This window comes from Amphiura filiformis, chromosome 19 (assembly GCF_039555335.1).
Source record: "Amphiura filiformis chromosome 19, Afil_fr2py, whole genome shotgun sequence".
Lineage (NCBI taxonomy): Eukaryota > Metazoa > Echinodermata > Ophiuroidea > Amphilepidida > Amphiuridae > Amphiura > Amphiura filiformis.
The window spans coordinates 33419806-33441960 of NC_092646.1; the positions used below are offsets into that span (position 1 = coordinate 33419806).

Below are 22155 nucleotides of genomic sequence, written 5' to 3' on the forward strand. Positions count from 1 at the left end.
TTGTTTTTGGAAAGGAAAGTCTAATCTCGGAGCCGATTCAATTGAGAAGGGACAGGATTTTGTCATAATAATATAAAAAATAATACTGGCCCATTCCATGTCAACTCAGGGATGTGCACATGCAGCACCTCTTCAATTTTTTTTGTTTGATGGCTTTTTCTGTGTGGTGGTAGATATTGATGAGAAAGTAAAATCCTGAAAATTTGAGCTTCATACTCCATTTTGTTTTCCGTGGCATCAATTTGAAATTTAGGGGATCAGCGTAAAAATGTGTATATCCTTGAAAAGACGTTGGAGGTCCATAAATGTATAAAGGGAACCCTTTAAAACTTTGAAAAGTATGTATCCTGGGGTACTTTTTGGTGTAGAATTCAAATCTGCTATCCTTTTTACTTTAAAAGATATAGGCCTCAAAATGCAACTTCGTCAACCAGGACCAACTTTGGGGGGTCAGAACTCCAAAACTTTTAACTCCTTTACTTTAAAAGATATAGGGCCCTCAAAATGCAACCGTCCAACCAGGACCAACTTTCAGGGGGGTCAGAACTCCAAAAGTAAAAAAATTTTATGCGTCAATTTTTTTGCAGTCAGATGCCCTTTAATAGGACAATACTCTTATCAATAATGTCCTAGCATATTAGAATACATTTAGCTGAGATATTACCCATAAAACCACTTTTTTTTACTTTTGACACCTGAAAACCAATGTCAAACAATTTGCCCCACCATCAACTTCAGGTATGGAAGATATGTTGCTTTTGAGGGCAACATTTCTTTTAGAGATATTGGAGCTTACAAGTTCTTGATAGCAGATTTGAATTCACATTAAAAAGTACCCCAGGATACACTTCTCACAGTTTTAAAGGGTTCCTTTATACATTTATGACCTCCAAACATCGTATCAATGATTTTTTGCTGACCCTCTAAATTTCAAATTGATGCCACGGGAAAACTAAATGGAGTATGAAGCTCAAATTTTCAGGATTTTACTTTTCATCAATATCTACCACCACACAGAAAATGACAAAAATTGAAGAGGTGCTGCGGTGCACATCCCTGGAGTTGACATGGAATGGGCCTACTTAATGCCTCGCGATTTTTTTGATATCCAGCCATAGTATTTTAATTGATTAAACTGAACATAAAGCTATATCTTTACTAGCTTCATGCACTAATTTGCAGACCCGCACGGCCATCTACATGTAGTGAGTCCCACATTAGATTGTGTTTACAAGAAATAATAAGCGCTGCCTCCTCGAAATTTCTTATGCCATCAGCTTTGATGATTAAATATTATCTACAACTCGGCACCTGTGTTCAAGGCCTTTCTTTTATCTGTTGACCTCAAAAGAAAGGATTAGAATGATCAGAATGGCGTCCCTGACCCCTTTCCACACATTAATAATGAGTCGGTAAGGGAACGTGCTACCGTTATACTTCAATGAGTACGTATGGCTACTACGCAGTTCAATGGCCTTATTGTGATCTGGCGGGAGTTTTAAAAGCACGGTCCCTGACTGCGTGGGCATATTTCGGACAAGGAACAATAGAGACCAATTGCCTGGCAATGACGTCACATGTAATCCCAGTCTATAGTGTGATTAGAACATTATAGGCTGGTGTTCACTTATAGTACGATCAGTACGAAAAGTCCAATGCGATTATTAATGTATTTTCTAAAATTAAAAGAACCACTTTTTAGCGGGAATTTTTGTAAGTTACACAGCTGAAGTTGTGAAAGGGTTGAAAGACTACAATATTACGGCTTAAACAAGAATTTCTTTGTTTGGTCGTTATTCCTATAGACTCATCCCTTAAAGGGGAGTGATCGATCACTCAACAGCATGATGCTAGGCAAGTGATCTAATCACTCTCTATAGTTAAGTTTTCAGCAGAGAATTTCAGCAGTCTGCCAATTTGGCGCAATTTATGGCGTATACAGAAGTGTGGTTCTGATTGGTTAATTGAATCACGTCATCATCACATCAGCACCTCATTCGCTGGTCAAGCTGTGTAGCAATGTGTGACCTAGTTCTTTCTACGCGATAATCAGACAGAGCAGACGAACACCGCTGAAGTAATTTGCTGAATGGTATAGTATGATGATAGCGAGCTGTTACCAGCATAACTACGAGAGACAGTTTTTACTGGATACCCCGGCACGCACACAACATTTTACAGCAAACATTTAAATGTCGGGTTTATATAAGAGTAGCCTATATAACGTTTTAATAACATTTTAGAAAACATTTTTAAAAACTTGATGCAAAACATTTTACCATAATGTTAGTAAAAGTTGACAAAATATTTGGCAAAAATGTTCACCAAAAATATTTTGCAATAACATTTTGACAACATGCATTTTTAAATGTTGTTGTGGTTTTTCATACAAAACGTTTTAAAACTCAACATTTAAATGCTATAACAAGTTTATAACGTTTTAAAAACATTTTTGTGTTTACTGGGTTCCTGGTTCTGAGAATGGGTCCCTTTGCAGTGGTGTGCGCAAAGGGGGATGGGGGCACTTTTGATGACCGATTTCGCCCGCACCTTTCACCCCTAATCAGACTACATTCAGGGGAACTGAACAACTTGCCCCCTCCACTTTCAATGTACTGCGCACACCACTGTCCCTTTGTTTTAAGTAACACATCTTATGAGCAACTCAATTGAAATCAATATCAAACGCAATATTGTGAAATGACATTACAGTGACGGCCATCTTGGATATGCTGGTAAGGGAAAACATATTACAATTAACCTTTTCTGTAAATCCCATAAGCCTTTGCGAGTACACCTGAGAACTCATCATTTTACGTCACACCGACTTGCAATGCGCAGAAATGATGTTCGCTAAATGATGTGCGCATTGGTGTCAGACAATGTGACGTCAAATGACGATATCTCAGATGTACTCGCAAAGGCTTATGGGATTTACCGAAAAGGTCAGTTACTTCATAAGCAGAAATTCACCTTCCCTTTGCATCCAAGATGGCCACCATGGGCTTTTACATATTCATATTATTGCGTTGAGCGCAGAGTAGGATTTTCAAAAATCCGACTTGCCCCTAAAAAAAACAGTTTAGGCCTTATCAAATAAAGTGAACGGATGCCACTATACAAAAGAGGGCGACCGTAGAAAGAGATCTTACTTACCAAAGTCAGAGTGAACAGATGTCATTTATAACCTCATGAATATGCGCGACGTGTGTGATCCAATCATATTTTATCATTTAAAAAAACATGAACGCAAATTGAGGTAAATAATATCTCACAATACACCGCAAAATGCATAATTGAAAGTAAATATTAGTAACCTCCGTGTGTGCCGTATATATTTTACGTTGAACAAACTCTTGAGCATGCTGGCTGCCATTTTGGATTATGACTACCATATTTGCACAGATTATGAAACACATTTTTGTTATTGGTCGTCCTGTTTTAGCCTGATCGATTTTTGGAGAGGGAAGATGTAAAAATTGTTACTTATTTTTACAATTTTTGAGGAATACCGTAAAACCCGTCTACAAGGATATACCTAAGAAACGCCTCAATAAAATTGGTTGCTTGTTGTATTTGGAGTTTGAGCAAATACTGGCACTGGGTGGCTATGCATTCCATCTAAGTATGTTGTAACACCAATCAATTGTATTGACATAATAACGACTGTTTTAGAGTATATCAGGATCGTATAGCTCAATTGATAGAGCGTCAGACTTTGGAACTGAAGACATGCTGAAGAGAGCATGGTCCGGGCACCGGTTCCGTTTTTTCATTCTCGTTTAATTTTAACTTTTTGACATGTTCTTTTTATCTTTCTTCAAATCTACCTTTCTACTTTTAATTTTAGGTGCGTTTTTTTTTTTTTTTTTTTTTAGTTTTTTTTTATAGTTTTTTTTTAATTTTGTGGTTTTATAGAAACTAGTAAAAGCATTTATTCTAAATAATAGCGAAACCCACGGTTAGACAGATGTGTTGTAACTACTTGTCTGTCCTCTTCTTGTAATAAAAACCTATGTTGCACCTTTGTGCCATCCCAATTCTTGAGGTAGGGTGCGTTTTTGGCTTAAGCACGATTTTGTTTCTACTTGAAATGAAATCAAAATAAATATTGTTCTGTTGCCACAATTGCAGTTTTTCAATAAAAAAAATAGATGAGGAATAATAATTATTCCATATTTGAATCTATTGTCCCATCAAGAATAGAGTGTCTTCAAAAACTTCAATCAATTCATCTGACAAAGGAAACTATTCTGGTCATTCAATTTTGTTTCGCTTGCACCTGTTATATCACAGGCGTTGGTAGAGAAGGCACACTTCTCTTGTCTTCACCGAAGTAGTGATGTAAACACTAACATGATTAATTACCATAGCTAGCAATGGACATACACTATTTTTTGTTCCACTTGAACCCATACTATAGGCTATTCGCTGTCGATGTGGCGTAATTAATCGGATTAACTACCATAGCAATTGATGAATACAATTTCGAATATATAGCCCTGCACTTCATCGTTCACGTGGCACCTATGCATTAAACCATAGTTGTCAAAGAAATGCTAATCACTCGCCATGTAAGATTAGTATTTATGAAAAGAGTGGTATTCAATCTATGTTTGGTGACATACGCGGGTGATTAGTGCAATCTGCTTGATGGTAGGCTAGTTATTGCGATTATTACGTCACTTGACAGCGAATTGTAGTATAGACGAATCCAACAAGCCAAGTGATGGTCAGAATTTATTCGCCATTATACGCTGGTGAAGTTGCGTAATTAATCGGATTAATTACCATAGCAATAGGTGAAAACAATTTTGAACATATCGCGCTGCGCTACAAGCAGGTTACACTCATCACCTGTACTGTGTATGTCTGCAATCATAGATTGAATACAATACTGGTCTTTTCAAAGATCTTACAGGTGCAGCATGATATGGTTCAATGAAGAGGTACCGCCTGAACGTATCAGTGTATAACGCGGTATATTCAAAAATTGTTTTCACCTATTGCTATGGTAGTTAATCCGATTATTACGTAACTTCGCCAGCGTATTGAATAAAACAGGAGGATGTGAGTTTATAAGGGCAATGTCGGGATAGGTCACAATCGATGTGGAGAGATGAGAGGTCCGACCAACAGCCATAGCGATTCAACTAATTCCAGCGGACGGTCTGTGGCTAGTAAGGAATCGTCTTTGACCACATGCGCAGATCTGTCTCGTCAGGAAGATATTTAATATCCCGAATTTATAATAGGCCTATGCCTACCAGTTCCATCGTATAACCGATCTGCTAGAGAATATTTGTTACCATGTTTAATAAATTCAGTATTTATCGTATAATAAAATGTAGCCAAATGTATATTATGTGTCACACGGTTTTCTGCTGAACCACTGGCAGGCTATGTTACCACATCTATGACAATGACAAAGGTGAATTTTGATGATTTTTACGATCGTCCGGATGAGCAAATCACTGAATGGGTCTTTAGTTCCTCCTCTCCTTATCCTGCCAATATTATATGAATCAAAGAAAAATAAAGAAAAAATAAAATTAAACAAGAAAAAAAGACAAAGAAAAGAAACAATAAAAGAAAAACAATAGAATAAATTAAACTAAATATGAAAAAAAAAATGCAAGAAAATATAAATGAAAAGTTTGAACAATATTTTGTTTATAAAAGTTTGTGTGACCGTGATGAGGCTCGAACTCACCATCTTCCGATCTAAAGAACCAAAGTCTTATGCCTTGCCAAGTGAGCTATGCTCGTGAGATGCGAAATAAAGATAAAATAATACATTGTATACCTGCTTGTGTCGGTAAATGATTTGCTCAAATTCCATAATGATATAATATTGTGGAGGGCGCTAGCGTGAAATATGCTATCATCACAGTCGCTTCTATTCCTTATAGACGGGTTTCTACGGTATTTTGTGTTATTTTGTAAAATGAAGAGATCAATGTGATGGTTATGAATGAGATTAATAACTTTGCATCGGCAATATGTCGGGCATTGTGAAAAATTTAAACATTTTGCTTTGGACCTCGGAATATCCCTTGGGGCTTATCGGGATATTCCTAGGTTCCAAAGGCAAAATGTTTAGATTTTTCACAATGCCCTCCAAATAACCGATGTGCAGTTATTAACCTCTAACTGTACCAGTAGCGTGCGCAAAGGGGGGCAGGGGGGAAAAGGCCCCCACTTTTGTTGGTAATTCGGGGGAAATCAGTAATTTCCGCCTTACACTCCTAATCAGACTCCATTCGGGGGAACTGAACAACCTGGCCCCCCCACTTTCAATGTGCTGCACACGCCACTGAACTGTACATGTGAAAAAGAGGGCGACTGTAGCAAGAGATCTTACTTACCGAAGTCAGAGTGAATGGATGCCACTGTACATGTGAAATAGAGGGACACTTCAAGAAGATGTACTGGCCCGGCAGACTGCTAAATCCCTTCTTTTTCATCTGTAACTCAAGTACTTTGGAAGGATGTTTAACTACCTATGGAAAAATAAGAAATGATGGAAGTTTTTTGTCAAATTTATTCATATGTATTTTCTACTTTACATTGAGGCCTATTGCCAAAATAATCTCATTCCAAGTTTTGAGTTTGCTCCAGCAGTTTTGGATATTAGAAGCAAAATATGTTTCACATTTAGAGAATAAACAATAGCAATTTTGTTTTATTATCCCAGAAAAATACAACACTTATTTATTTTTTTGAAACTTAATTTTGAATTAAGATGTCATTTTCGAGTGTTCAAAATTACACTATATAAAATTGTAGTTGATTTACACAATTAAAGTACAAATATCAATTGTTTTAAACCTAAACAAATGCAAGTATCAAATCCAATAACTTTTCTTCCAAATTTGTCACAGAATTTCATGATTTTACGGCAAAAAAACTATAAAAAAAAGAAATAAAAAAAATGAATTTTGACATGTATGCGCTAAAATAACCAACACGCACGGCCGCTTTCAGACATAACAATTTGTTAGCCTAATCTAAGCAGGCGGCGAGTGGCATGATAGAGCCGGCAACTTGTGAGGGTGTATGAAATTCAAATGGAGTTGCAAATGTGTTCATTCTATCTAAAATTCATACTCCCTCTGTGGAAGATATTTCCAAAATCTTCCACAGGGGGAGTGTGGATTTTAAATGGAATAGCCCATTTGACCATCGCATATTTTAACACTCTTTCTCCATATCTAACAAGCCTGGAACACCAGGATGTTGAAATATTATCAGTGAATCACTAAAAATGATTATCTGTTTATACGCCCGTTGCCATAGTAACATAGTAATAGTATACAGCATAAATAACTTGATTTATCATGGTTACGGTTTGATGATTTCTTTTTCTGGGTGCATTCAACTTTAAAATGGACAAGGATGTGATAGCCGATGCTTTTTCCTGTGTGTTCACCCATATTCACTATGGACCACAATGGCCTCCACCCAATGGCATGGTCCAATAACCTCAATTAACCCTAACCCTACCCGAGGTTTTTTGGCTATCGGAAGGGAAAGAAGGAACGAAAAGGAGAGAAGATGAAGAAGAAAGTCACTTGGCACCCCGGGATTCGAACCTCGGACCCCTCGCATGCCACGCAGAAGATCCCCAGCATGTAGCTACACAGGTGGCGTTGGCCCGCCAGCGATTCCCTGGGTATATATGACTTGGTCTGATTAAGTCATCAAGTCCCGTGGAATCCGTGCACGCAGAGCGGTTTCAATAGTGAGCTTTAGTGAGTCCTAGTTCTGTTAGGGTTAAGAAGGCATATAGGGAAAATATGCATGGTCATTAACCCTAACCCTACCCGAGGTTTTTTGGCTATCGGAAGGGAAAGAAGGAACGAAAAGGAGAGAAGATGAAGAAGAAAGTCACTTGGCACCCCGAGATTCAACCTCGGACCCCTCGCATGCCACGCAGAAGATCCCCAGCATGTAGCTACACAGGTGGCGTTGGCCCGGCCAGCGATTCCCTGGGTATATATGACTTGGTCTGATTAAGCGTCATCAAGTCCCGTGGAATCCGTGCACGCAGAGCGGTTTCAATAGTGAGCTTTAGTGAGTCCTAGTTCTGTTAGGGTTAAACAATCATAATGCAAAACTTGACCTGAAGTTGCAGAGTATGAGTTTTTGTACTCAAATTTTCAAAGGTCATTCAATGAATGTGCAAATGTATTGGGGTTAAAGAACTGTGCCCAGATAGATGAGCATGTTGTGGATCCTAGTGATTGCATGTGTATGCAAGATCAGTGTGAAATATGTCGGGGGGGGGGAGGGTTTGGCTGGCTATTTTATGCCCCAGGATATATTAGTGGTGCTTTCAAATCTTGGGTTACTTTCGTTTAAATATATGCTGTGGCATTAATATTGGGACTGTGGCAACAATTTGTCGGCTGTATTACATAATGACGGATGTCAAACCCAGGGTGTATTACATAGTGACGGATGTTGATCGCAAATTTATCAAAAAATGGGCATTGGAAAACGTTGAGTAGGTTTATTGTATTGGGCATAGATTATAAACTTGCCATTAATGTTCGGCAATTCATGTGTCTATTAAAAATAGCCCATTGAAAGATATTTTCAAACATTAAAATGTAGTAAAATCGTACATCTTATATATGTAATAGATTGTCAAAGTTATCTGTCACTATATCTTGCGCAATTTTTTTGAGAACTCAATATCCGTCACTATGGATTTTACAGTAAAGTGCAGATCCATCACTATGTAATGCACCCGACGAATTGAGGTGCCATAATGCACCGAAATAAACTCTGCTTAGACTGCATATCCCAAATTAGGCATACGATGAACCGTGTAGGAAATAATGGCCATTATTTTAGGGGGGTAATTACTTTTTGGTAGATGTTTACTATGCTATGGAGCATTGTTATAAACGTTCTTTGCTTCTCATATCAAAACCATGTGAATTAATACAACTCACTCAAAATCTGGAAACATGTTGTTTTAGTGGTAGACCTCAATGTAAGATAGAAAACAGAATATGAAAAGATTGGACCACACCCCTTTAACCACACCCCTTTATAAGATAACAATAAAAATAATAATGATTTTACCTTAGTTATGGTGACTTTCTGGATGCTTCTGATGAAACGAATGCATCTCTCTAGTATGTATAAACAGATGGGCCCAACACACCACTTCCAACTCTAAAAAAAAATACATATATTATATATAATTAACCAACATGTTGTCAGGACTACCAAAAAAGTTCAGAGCAAATTGTACATCAAATCAAATTCACCCAATTCTTCTCTTAACCATCGGTTTCTTTGTGGTGGTGGCACCAGGAAATTTTTCGGGGGTGGGAGGCAAAGTGAATTTCAGGGGGGGGGGGAATCAACAAATTTAATGCAAAATTGCCGCAAGAAGTGGACATTTTCGTAATTTTGGGTTTTAACAAGGGGGCAACTGAGAGGAAAGAGTTCTGACTGGGGGAATTTCCCCATCTCATCTGTGATCTGTGACATAACATCATGACAGGTCAACAAATTTTCACAAGATAAGTTTAGCATGATGATGCATCGATCCAGGACAGCTTGGATGCACAGATTTAAAGTGTAATGTGTATAAATTCAAAGGCATATAGTTTTTGTCAATTTTGCCCCAGTGTTTCATGCCAGGGGTAACCTTGTCCCAGTGGCATAGTGTCAAAGGAGCATGTGGATGTCCCCCAATCACTTTAGAAAATTGCCAAAAAGTGACTTTTACCACTAATCAGACCTGTGCCCCCAATCATGGATGGCACAGTGACATCGCCCCGATATCTTCATAGTAGAAATCGCCATGGTAGGTTGAATCCACAGCCACCCATGACCATTTTATTCGGACCTTATGAGATGCATATTATTAGCGAAGTGACCTGACTAAGGCTACTGACATAGACGGGTAATTGATTTCTCGCTCTGTGAGCAAGCTTGTATCACGACATTGCGGTCAATGGTTATACTCTCTCCACTTGAGTGAGTGCCGCTATAGCCTGCTGCGCGCTGTAGTCCATACAAGACCAACATAATATAAAATTGAGAGTCTTGGTCAAATTTTGAGTTCAAAGCGCCGCGGCCAATTTTCAAAGCGCACGCTTCTTGACTATAATATCTGTTCAACACGTATTTTCAAGTGTATGAGACCACATCTGGTTTCTTGAGAAAATTCATTTACGGAGATATTCATCATTTTCTAACTCAGTATCCGAAGATTTTCGTCTGATATCAAAATCGTGCATAGCAATTCACGTGTATCGATCCCGTGTATTCATTTTAATGTCACTGCTGCACCAAATAATTATTAGCCAGGCGATGTCGGTGTGGATGGTGCCCCCCCCCCCCCATATGATGACTCATGCAATGCCACTATCTTGTCCCTCTCCCTTCTGCCCCTCCTGCTGGTACACCAATGGTGGGGACCAGGGTCATCGCCAGCTTTCTTGGTCAGGGGGGAAAAATAAATATTTCGGGGGCAAAAAAAGAAAAAAATTCCTGATTGCATCATTTTGACCCAGTATAATTGGAGGGTATATTATACATACCTTTTTTTTAGAAAGAATATATGGCATGTAAAGTCTTTGATCTTCCAAAAAGGCGTTATTGGCACAATGTGCATGCTATGCATGCAAAAAATTTGTATTTTTCACTATTTTGGCCCATCATTGGGATAAATTTTGATGGAAAACAGGCTCTGTGCCCCTTTTCTTTTCCTTTGCCTTCCCAATTTTCTCTTTTCTTTTCCTTTGCCTTCCCAATTTTCTCTTTTCTTTTCCTTTGCCTTCCTGATTTTCTCTCACATTGTTTGTCTGAAGGGCACTTTTCTCTTTCAATTTTTGTCAGGGCAGGGATCCAGTGCCCCCTGCCCCCCCACTGGCTACGCTACAGGTGGGGACCCTGCTAACTATACTTACAGCTGGAGAGCCATCAGCAAACATTGGCATATCACATCTTGAATCTATCCCCCAGTCATCTGGTATGTCTTTGCAATATGCAACATCATGCTTATCCAAGTTAGTTTGAGAACGAATTATGCCACTGAAAATAAAGCAAATAATTTCTGTTGTTTTTTAGTATAATATATTTCACTTGATAGTGGAAAGGACCTTTTTTCACAGGAATCACTGATAAATGCCATTTAAGATTCGAGTCTTCCTTCAACTCTGCATGCTCTGTGTCGACCTTTTCGGTAAATCCCATGCATTAGCGAGTAAACCTGAGATGTCGTCATTTGAAGTCACGCAAATCTGCGCCGATGCGCACATCGTTTATCAAACATCGTTACTGCGCGTTGCAAGTCGGTGTGACATCAAATTACGAGTTCTCAGGTGTATACTCGCAAAGGCTTATGGGATTTACCGAAAAGGTGAATTCAAGACTGTCATGCACTGATATTTCCCAGCAGTCAAAATGATCCTCTATTTATATCAATTTCCAAAATATTTGGATGATTTTCACCATATTTACCCCAAAATGAGGACAAAATGGTTTCAACTATACCCATATTAGGATTTTTGCATGGCACACTTTTATACCTATATTATTCGGGGGAGGGGGGGGCACTCAAATCAAACTTGAAGTTATCATGCGACGATTCATGTATGGGGGACTTTGGGCTATTCCATTCAAAATACACACTACCCCTGTGGAAGTTGCGCATATGTCTAGCATTCCACTAGTCTCTTTTGAATTTATGAAATTATCATGGGGTATAGCAGTTCTTGGAATTACAAATATCAAAAAAATCAGCAACAATGATATAACATAACATAATAGGCATTTATTGAGCGCCCCACAAAGAACAGACCGCTTTTATCAAGAGTTATCATGCTGATTCCAAATATGGTTAAGAACATTTACAATTCTGAATTTTTTTTTGAATTTTCAAAAATATTTTAAAACTCGCAATCGACACTTGGTTGGAGAGAGTTAACAGAGATGATGTTGACTTACCCAGCACCATGGACGACAATCATGGCAAAGTAGAGGACAAATAAATGATGAGTAATCCAAAAGGTCTCAAAATATGAACGTCTGAAATCAAACCAATTAAATGAAAAAAACAACAACGACATTGAAACACATGGAAACAATGTACATACGTAATGTATTATGGGGAACATGCATTAAAATACTTGACATGACAAATTCATAACCCATGGTTTGCTGATGAAGGTGATGGATGCGTGCCCAGCCCCCCAACTCAACACAAAAGTTGGCAACCATATCAGAGTTACCAGATCTTTCAAAGACCCCCTTTGCAATGATTTTCATCAAATTTATCCCCTTTTTTGTGGAAAATCAAGGACAAAATTTGGCCAAAAACAACCCCTTTTTGTGGTTTTCAATGACTAGATTTTCAAGCACCCCTTTTCAATGACACTAAATATTGACATAAAATTACCCCTATTTTGCTGATTTCATGGTCAAATTTTGTGGACAGTGCAAATTAAATATCTCCTATTTTGCCAATTACGCGGTCCTTGCTACTGGTAAAACTAGAATTACGCGGTTCATAATTAAGGTGGCCCCACACAAAGGTGTGTAAATAACAAAGGTTTGTTAATAAAAGTAATATGCAAATAAGCTCATAAATATGCAAATAACATGCCACAAAACTATACAGCACATGGAGCCACTATAATACCATCACAATACCAAGTTAGAAGTTGATTGGTTATTGCGTGTAAGCTGCAGAGTAGATTAATGACAATTTAGGCAAAATATGCAAATAAGCTCATTATTAAGCACATCAGGCTACCGCATCCTATCCCCATACCAAGTTTGATATAATATTGGATGGCTGAGCATGATACCATAACATATCGGATGAGTCATAAAAATATCGGACGAGCCAACGGCGAGTTCGATATTTGTATGACGAATCCGATATGTTATGGTATCATGCGAAATAAGCCATCCAATAGTATCATTATTAGGTTTTCTGAACTCCTAATAACCCTGAAAACATAATAATGAAGTTGATCGGTTACTGTGTTAAGGGAGCTGCAGAGTGGATTAATGAATTTGCTTCCTCCCGGACAACCAGGCAGCCAAACAAAGAAACAAACAAACAACCAGGCAACCATCTGGATGATAAGTTAACATAAGCCCCACATATGTGTGGGGGGGCCAAAAATTACCTCTTTTCTGCGCTATTTGGTAACAGTCATGGTTACCAACTTTTGTGTTGAGTTGGGGGGGGGGGGCGGAGATGGGTGATGGCTGGTGATAACCATGATGAACACTTCATATTTTTTCGGTTTGTCTCAACCACCTTTTCGACGTTTTTGTACTCGCGTTGCAAGCATGCCGTGATATGGACAATGGACGAATGTCACAGAATTGGAGGTAGAAAGCCGAAAATAGTATTTCATGTAGTTGGAAAAAATCAATTTAAATAATTGAAAAAAAGTGAATAAAATGTAAAGAAAAAAAATCAAAATATGTGTGTCTGTTGTTGTTTTCAATAAAATAAATATGTAAAAAAGTGTGGTAAAATTTGTAACATATCTTTATTAAACTTCTTGTGAAACGGACAAAACCTGGCAAAACGGACAAATCAATGAAAGCCAGAAAAAAAGCAGAAATTGACATATTGATAAAACGGAATATCAAAAGTAGAAAATGGAAAACTTATAGCTCTAACCTACATCACTATCGAACTTGAGGTGAACCAATGTATACAGAATGCAATATCTGTATTAAAATGCTCAACCAAAATATTGCATTCTGTTAGTATTCATGAGTGGCAAAGCCAGTGTACTTCCACATGCCAAACTGCACATACCCATCTCACATTTTCTCATGGAGATGTACAACATATTGGGTGCAATATTTAACCTAGGGTGACCAATCAATGCACTGGCACTGTTCTCCCTTGATTCCCTTGGGTTAACGCTAACCGTACTAAACATCACAAAACCACACTTCACAAAGCATGTGCACGAGCAGGTATCCCACGTGATGCGATTGCGTCATCGTGCGAACAGTCATATGGTCGCGGAAAGCTTGGCCGAGCAAGCTACACCCCCGTGGCAAGGTAGGCCTGTGCATGCGTCTGGCACCCGAGGGGTCTGTGGTTCAAAACCGCACCTGAGAAAAAAAGTTTTCTCTTCTTCTTCTTTCTTTCTTCCTTCCTTCTTTCCTTCCCTCTCGCCAAAAAGCAGCTAGGGCATGAGGGTTAATAGCATTAGTAAGTTGCACTGGATCAGACAAAAATTAACTCCCTGAGCACTACCTGCCGATCTAACATTGCCTCTGATTGGTCAATTACATGATATCTTCACTACTTTAATCACCAATCAGAATGGAGCTTTGCAAATAATTCACCCCAATTTTTTTTGTTTATATGTGGTGAAATTATTCTAACAATGTTGCTGATTGGTCCAATTGATAGTGAAAACTTCTTTTTGGCCAATCGGCAGGTAGTTCTCATGGGGTTAACAAACTCACCTGATTAATTCTGTAGCAGATGAAAACATGAATATCAAGACAAGGCATAGTACAACACCGGACCATCCTGCTATTTGAATTAGGCCTTGCTCTGTCAATGCTAGATTATCAGCAATCAGTTTTGGTGACTGGTATGGAAGTGCCGCTATCAACGTCTGTTGAAGCAAATCAATCAATCAATCAATCAATCAATCCATCAATCATCAAACAATCAATTCAAACCAATCAATCAATCCATCTATCAATCAATCAATCAATTATAATCTGAGACTGACTAAAAAAGACTAGTTTCCATTTGACATCATCTGTGAATCAAACTTAGAAACAGTTTGTTTATAATTTGTCATGATTGAAAATTCTGAACGCAGCAGATCAGTGTGTCATATATGGTTTTTTTTTTACTTTCAAACATATGCAAACTGCTTTAATAGGTCTTAATAATAGGAAACTTTCTTTCCTGAAGACACCATGCATATCAACGATGCCTGTAAAAGTATAGCCTACCGACATATGGTTCACCATTTTATGTGATTCCTTTTCTCCGATGAAGGCACCAGATGAATCAACCCTTGATCCTTTTACACACTACTAATCAATCACAGGCTTTGGGGAGTTGAGTGAGTATTTTAATTAGAAGTTACCCAATTTGTCTATTCTAATCAAAACTCATACTCCCCCTGTGTCTGACTTTAGCTAAATCTTCTACAGGGGTAATGTGGATTTTAAATGGAATAGCCAATTGGAATAGAAATATCCAATCTCCCACAAACAAATTTAATAATCAATCAATTGATCCATTTACGGATCAATCAATTAATCGCATAAGAACAAAGAGAAACAGTAACTGATTGATCAATTAACCATTCAACCATTCCGGTCACTGCATGCACTATGTGTATCCACGGGTAAATTCAGGTAGCATTCAATCAATCAATCAATCAATCAATTAATTAATCAATCAATAAAAAGGAGTGTTTTTGTCTCAAAAGTTTGTGAAATTAGATGCAAAGTTTGATGCAAAAGCGAGTGTTTAAACGTTTGAGACAAAAGCGAGTGTTTACAAAGTTTGATGCAAACTCAGGAGTTTTTAATACATTGAATCACAAAGCACCTTATATTGGGCTATTCCAGTTGAAATCCACACTACCCCTGTGGAAGATTTTGGTAATATCTTAAACAGAGGGAGTATGTTGTTCAAATGTAATTAATCAATAAATCAACCAATCAATAGATAAACTTACGGCTTCGCTTGCTTGGATTGGATTGATCCAGTTTTGAGACGGATATGTGAAGTTCGCATCTCTCAGTACATCCGCCAAAGCAGCATTGTCACCATAGCGATCCTGGTTGACGTTTCTATAGTGATCAAAGAGAATTCTGAAGTTGAAGAAATGAGCTATGGTGTGTGTTATTGATAACACACAGATAAAGTAAGCCAGGAATTTGTGGAAGCTCAAGCTGCTGTCAAGTTGTCGTCGAACGCTTCGCCGACAGAGCTGAAAAAATAAATTGGATGAAAACAGTAAGCTGGGAATGTTAGACACCCATCAAACACAAAAAGTTTCACAGAAAACATTTACAATGTAAATGTCAGATTATAAAGGGTACAGTGGTGCAATAATTATGTGTACCCCAGGGTGGTGAATTCTCAAAATGGTCTGCCAAAAATTGCTTGCCTGGCCCCTCCCCCTCTGGCTGTACCAAAAAATCTTTCCCCCCCTTTCAATGTAGCAAAAACCTTTTCCCTCTTTTGATGTACCACAAACCTTTGCCACCCGCCCTTACATACATGTAAGATTTTGGGGAACCCAAATTTAAAACCTTAAATTGTCAGCGAGTAGGAATTTTGCATATGTTCCTAACATTTTCCTACACTTTTTTAAGGCATATAGGAAAGATGCCCAAAATATCTGTGCCAAAAATCGCTTTGCCCCCCCCCCGTCCCTTTTGACCTGCCAAAATCGCTTGTCCCCCTTTTGACCTGCCAAAAGTGCGTGCCCCCTTCACTTTGGCCCACCAGAATATCTTTGCCCCCCTATAATTCACCATCCTGGGGGTATACATGATTATTCCACCCCCAAAAGGGTATATCAGCATCATGGGTCAAATACTAGTAGTCAAAAAGAGTTAGCCAACTTTTCTACCTATAAGTTGATTTTGGTATGATACTTACCTGGTTTGTTTTGCAAGAACCACGGAAGAATGAGATGAGATTGCGACATACTGGCAGCAAGATCAACATACTGTTCAGATTTAGAGTTGCTCCACATGCTTTAGCAATGGGCAAACCAGGCTGAAATGGGAGAAAATCAAAAAAAGAAACTTATTCAATGTTCGATCTGGTTTCAAAGTTGACCAAACTAATGAAATGAAAAATTCTCTGTTTATATACATTGTACTTTTAATCATTGGTGCCATATTTCTTTGAGTCAATTCACTGACTCCCACCAGTGGAGTGGGTCATATCACTCATATATGTGCCTCATAAATGTATCACGGTTGTTTGATGTGATCATTTACCAAACATAATGTTCAATTCTAGACCTGGACAACTAATATGTTCGAGGGCACTCCCACTTGGGAGGTGACGCTTATGTAGGGCTGTTAAGACCCCCCCTTTTCAGTGTCGCTGTCACCCAAAGACCCCATATTTTTCAATTTGATCTGTCACCCAAAGACCCTTATTTTTCAATTTGAACAGCAAATTTCATTTATCACTGCTTTTGATACTTATTTTGACAAAAAAAGAAATGTTCAATGTTCGAGGTTTCTGTGGCGCTATTTCGGCTCTCACCCAAAGGTTCCATTTAAAAAGGTCATGTTCTCACCCAATGACCACATATTTTTTACATTTTGCTCTCACTGAATGCCAAAAATCATGCTCTCACCCATTGACCCCATATTTTTTTTACATTTTGCTCTCACCGAATGCCCCTTACTGCGAAAGTGCCAGCCCTACACCTATATCCATTTCAAATTGAAGTGCCCCCCCTCCCGGATATGTACATATTTCCAGCTCTTTTTAACAACGATTCTCATATCTTTTCCAACTTATTCACCTTTTTTGTATTTCTTATTCTATTAACTGTATATTTGTGTGCAAATTGAGGGTGCTATTTACAAATATTTTAAAATTCAATTTCAAATGGCAAATGGCAGCTATTAGACATACAACTTGCTTGCAGTCGCATCAGGCGGCGAGTGGCATGATGGTCGGAGAGAGCCGCTAAAACCGCTCAGCCGTATGGCATTTTCAATATACTCGGTTAGTTTTGTGGGGTTCATTATCGAACCCCAACAGTTTTAGCTTGCATTTATATTATTTATTAACATAGGCCTATTTGTTTGTGATATTTCAAGCTCTTTAAAATTTCAAAATAATCCCATTCAATTACACGGTTGACGATGGAAATATACTGAATTTAGAGAATGCACGGTGCCCACCACCTGAGTCACATGACCAAATAATTTATCTGTGCATTGAACTTACCCCAATCAGAAACCTGATATAGTAGTATGTATCACTTTCATATGTCAGGTACACCACAGTAAAATAACCAACATTAGCAGCAAACCATAACAACTGTGAAGAAATCAAAGTGTGACTATAGTCCATATACTCGAGTCACCGGCACTAGCTTTGAAGTTCAGCGTGTTCGGCATTAGCTTAACGTTGCTTGGTGCGTGTACATACTTTTATGCGCGCGATAAACGTGCCGCATATGTACACGCAAGAAACCATGCTAAGCCAATGCAGCACACACTGAACTTCAAAGCTAGTGCCGGTGACTCAAGGTAGATATATATAGACTATATACATGTAATAAAGATAAAAGGGTAAAAAAATGCTATGTCTGAAAGCCGCTGCGCGCATTCGTTTTTTGTAGTGTCAGCTGAAGCAGCAAATTCTTTTTTTTTTTTGCCGTAAAACCATGAAATTCTGAGACATCTTTTGAAGAAAATGACCAGATTCATTACTCAAATCGTTTAGGTATAAAACAATTGATATTTGTACTTCAAATGTGCAAAATCAATCACAATTTTATGCTGTGTATACTTTTGAACACTCAAAAATGACATTCGTTTTTGAAACTGTCATGGGCTTTGAGACATAGTATTATTTTTTTAATCCTGATACCAAAAGATTACCAAATCAAAATTACACCATAAACCCTAACAGGACTGTATACTACAAAATACTACTTGATATATGCGCTGTTCGTGCGTGCATCCCACATGGTGTGATGATGCAATCGCCCTAAGTGACATATAGGCACGGTTTCGCTGGCCAGCGAAGCCCAAGACCCGTGACAAAGTGTCGCCGACCCAGTGCCTGGCATGCGAGTGGTCTCAGGTTCGAATCCCACCCAGAGCAAACAACTTCTTTCCTTCTTTTCTCTCTTTATTCCTTCCTTCCTTTCCCTTCCCGTCGCCAAAAAGCCCTTAGGCGGTTAGGGTTAGGTTACCACTATCGAAACTCAATATAGGCTTCCTTAACCCTAACAGGACTGTATACTACAAAATACTACTTGATATATGCGCTGTTCGTGCGTGCATCCCACATGGTGCGATGGCGCAATCGCCTAAGTGATATATAGGCACGCAGTTTCGCTGGCCAGCGAAGCCCAAGACCCGTGGCAAAGTGTCGCCGACCCAGTGCCTGGCATGCGAGGGGTCTCGGGTTCGAATCCCACCCAGAGCAAACAACTTCTTTCCTTCTTTCTCTCTTTATTCCTTCCTTCTTTCCCTTCCCGTCGCCAAAAAGCCCTTAGGCGGTTAGGGATATGTAATCCTCACCATAGACTGTATTTTACAGTCTATGTCCTCACTATGGTAAATGGAAACATCTTTATCCATATGCAAGGGGGTGTCTGAGGGGGGACGTACCCCCTGAGTATTTGAAAAAAATCAAAATAAAGGCCCAATTGAAGCCATTTCGTGGACCATTTTGACACTAATGTTGTTATCATAGCTTACAACAATAATTGCACATGTGTCCAAAACAGAAGCCAAAGCGAAAATAAAGGCCCAATTGAAACAATTTTGTGGACCATTTTGAAACTATTGCGCAGTTGTTTCATTACTTAAAGGAGGATTTTGTGATCCTAGCATCCTCTTTTTATGATATCCACGAAAAAAGCTTATTCCCAAAATTTCAGTTGATTCTGATTTTGCGTTTGCGAGTTATGCATGATTGCATTCTGGTATACCAGAACGAAATTCAAATTTGACGATATTTTTGCTAAACGAATTAATCTGCAAGAAATATTTGGTACATAAACATTATGTAGCCAGAGGTTTCCAGTGGTATAAAAATCTCAACTTTTTTGAGAAAAGTGGGGGATGAGGCTGTGGATCACGAAATGCCCCTTTAAAACAATAAGTCTACTGGGTGTCCAAAACAGAAGCCAAAACAGATAATTATTTATATGCAGATTGGTGGTCACAGGAGGTATGTGCCCCCCTCAGTTATGTGGGAAAAATTCAACATAAAGGTCCAATGGAATTGATAGAAGTAAGGGACCGATCGTTATTTACGGCAGGAGGGAATGGGCATTTTGGAAAAAATATCGACAAAAAAAAAATTGCTTTCCCCCTCGCATCCGCTCAAAATTTTCGGATTCCCCCTTGTTTTCACAAATTTCTCCATTTAAAACTTAACACTTCCCCCTCCTGGTTCAACAAAAACTTTTGCAGTCCCCCCTCAAGATCCCAAAAATATTTTGGGGTCCCCCCCAAATGCCAATTCCCATCTGTCGTAAATAACAATCGCTCCCTAAAAACCCAAAATTATGTAAATTTCCACTTTTTGCGTCAATTTTGTGCACAATTTGTTGATTTTGCCCATTTGAAATTCACTTTGCCCCCCTATCCCCCCCCCCAAAAAAAAATTCCTGGCACCAACACTGCTGAAAATATACCATTAAAAAAGCCTCCCTGGCACATACACTAACATATTTCATAATTTTGTGAAAAAGAGAATAGTACGTTTCTATAAACTGTGTGCACACGGTTACTGATCCCATTCACGTCACCATGACATGGCACTAGTCCTATCCTGTTCAGTACTAAATTAGGATTTATTTTGTGTATTGAATACTGGTGAATAGAAATAATGCATGGCAGTGACAGTCACCTTGAAAATACTATCAATTTGAATTGTGGGTATGAATAGGGACATTCCCATAAAAAAAAATCAAATTTTGGAATTTTTAATTTCATGGCATTTGACTGTAGGACAAGGTGGACTTTTAAAAATCCTTGAAAGTACTTATTAAAAAGAGATTAATTTAATCAATAAATAACATTTGAACTATGATAATCCCTATTCATCCTGTATAAGGCAGAAAATTAATTGGCCCATTACTCAGGATAGCAATTTTGCAAAAATATCAAGGTATCGTTTATAAAATTATCCACATCTTGAAAAGCATTGATGCTATTTATATAATTTTGGTATTATTTTAAAGCTTATTGTCTAACATTGCTGGGAAAAAAGTAGATAATTAAATGTAAAATATTGAGGTACTTTTTAATAAGTGAACAAATGTGAATTGAGCTTTTGCCATATGACCTGACACTTCAATTTTTTTGGCAATACTATTAGCAGTACACCACTCACTAGGATCCACAACATGCTCATCTATCAGGGCACAGTTCTTTAACCCCAATACATTTGTACATTCATTGCATGACCTTTGAAAATTTGAGTACAAAAACTCATACTCTGTAACTTGAAGTCAAATTTTGCACTATAATTGTTTAATTGAGGTTATTGAACTATGTCATTGGGATGAGGCCATTGTGGTCCATAATAAGTTCATAACTGAACTTGTGTTGCCAATGGCACAAGTGTACATACAAAGGATTTGTCTATGATTTGACAGACACTAATAACTTCAGTAAGGTATTAGTATTACTAAGCAATGCCACATGCCTATCAATACAAAAGAGTTGGCATTGATCATCCACATTGCTTTGTTGGATTTGCTAGTAATAATTCTGGCATTGAAATTGTGTACAATTTACTACAGGCATTTTTTTTATTTTAACTTTTCAACTTCAATGAGTTTGTGTCAATTCCATTAATGGGGAAAACAAAAACACACTCACCCCTTGTACAGTTTATCGATTGGGGACACTTGCCTAGAACAACCAAAAGGGGACACACACACAATTCTAGCCTAAAACCCACCAATTGGGGAAATTGGTGTGTCAATTAGGGAATTTTGAGTGTCAACTGGGGACATTTGTGTGCAAAAACACACAAAACTTGACCAAAATCTACAATTGCGTACCGCCCTACATCCTGTGATAACCAAGGATATTTGAATTAATGTCATTTTTGGCACTCTAAGCCATATGAGGTGCAGAGGGAGGATGTCCCCAGTCTGCAGATGTCCCCGTTTGGTGGGTTTTGGACTACAAAATGTCCCCATTTGTCTGTGTTTACAAGCCCACCCCCACACAACACACAGAAAATACCAAAGAACATGCAACTTACACCCCATACATCCCATCCCACCCAACATACTATCAAACACACAAAAGTTCAAGCAAAATAAAAAAAAACCGACCAAATCACCCCTTGCACAGGCATCCGTCCACTACATGGCAAATACTAGTACTCAAATCCATGCATACCTCAACACCAACAAACACACACCCTTATTATAG

General features: G+C 38.3%; 1 protein-coding gene across 1 annotated transcript in view; it reads right to left on the minus strand.

The window, feature by feature from the left end:
• The window catches only part of LOC140141199 (NADPH oxidase 2-like), a 48097-nt gene that overhangs the window by 25350 nt on the left and 592 nt on the right, over positions 1–22155 (minus strand). The window contains exons 2-9 of the mRNA XM_072163000.1: positions 17969–18061; positions 16652–16771; positions 15720–15974; positions 14479–14633; positions 11977–12057; positions 10938–11061; positions 9097–9189; positions 6369–6503 (exon numbers count right to left, since the gene is read on the minus strand). Of these exons, the coding sequence (XP_072019101.1) occupies positions 6369–6503; positions 9097–9189; positions 10938–11061; positions 11977–12057; positions 14479–14633; positions 15720–15974; positions 16652–16771; positions 17969–18061 (1056 nt within the window). The remainder of the gene's footprint in view (positions 1–6368; positions 6504–9096; positions 9190–10937; positions 11062–11976; positions 12058–14478; positions 14634–15719; positions 15975–16651; positions 16772–17968; positions 18062–22155) is intronic.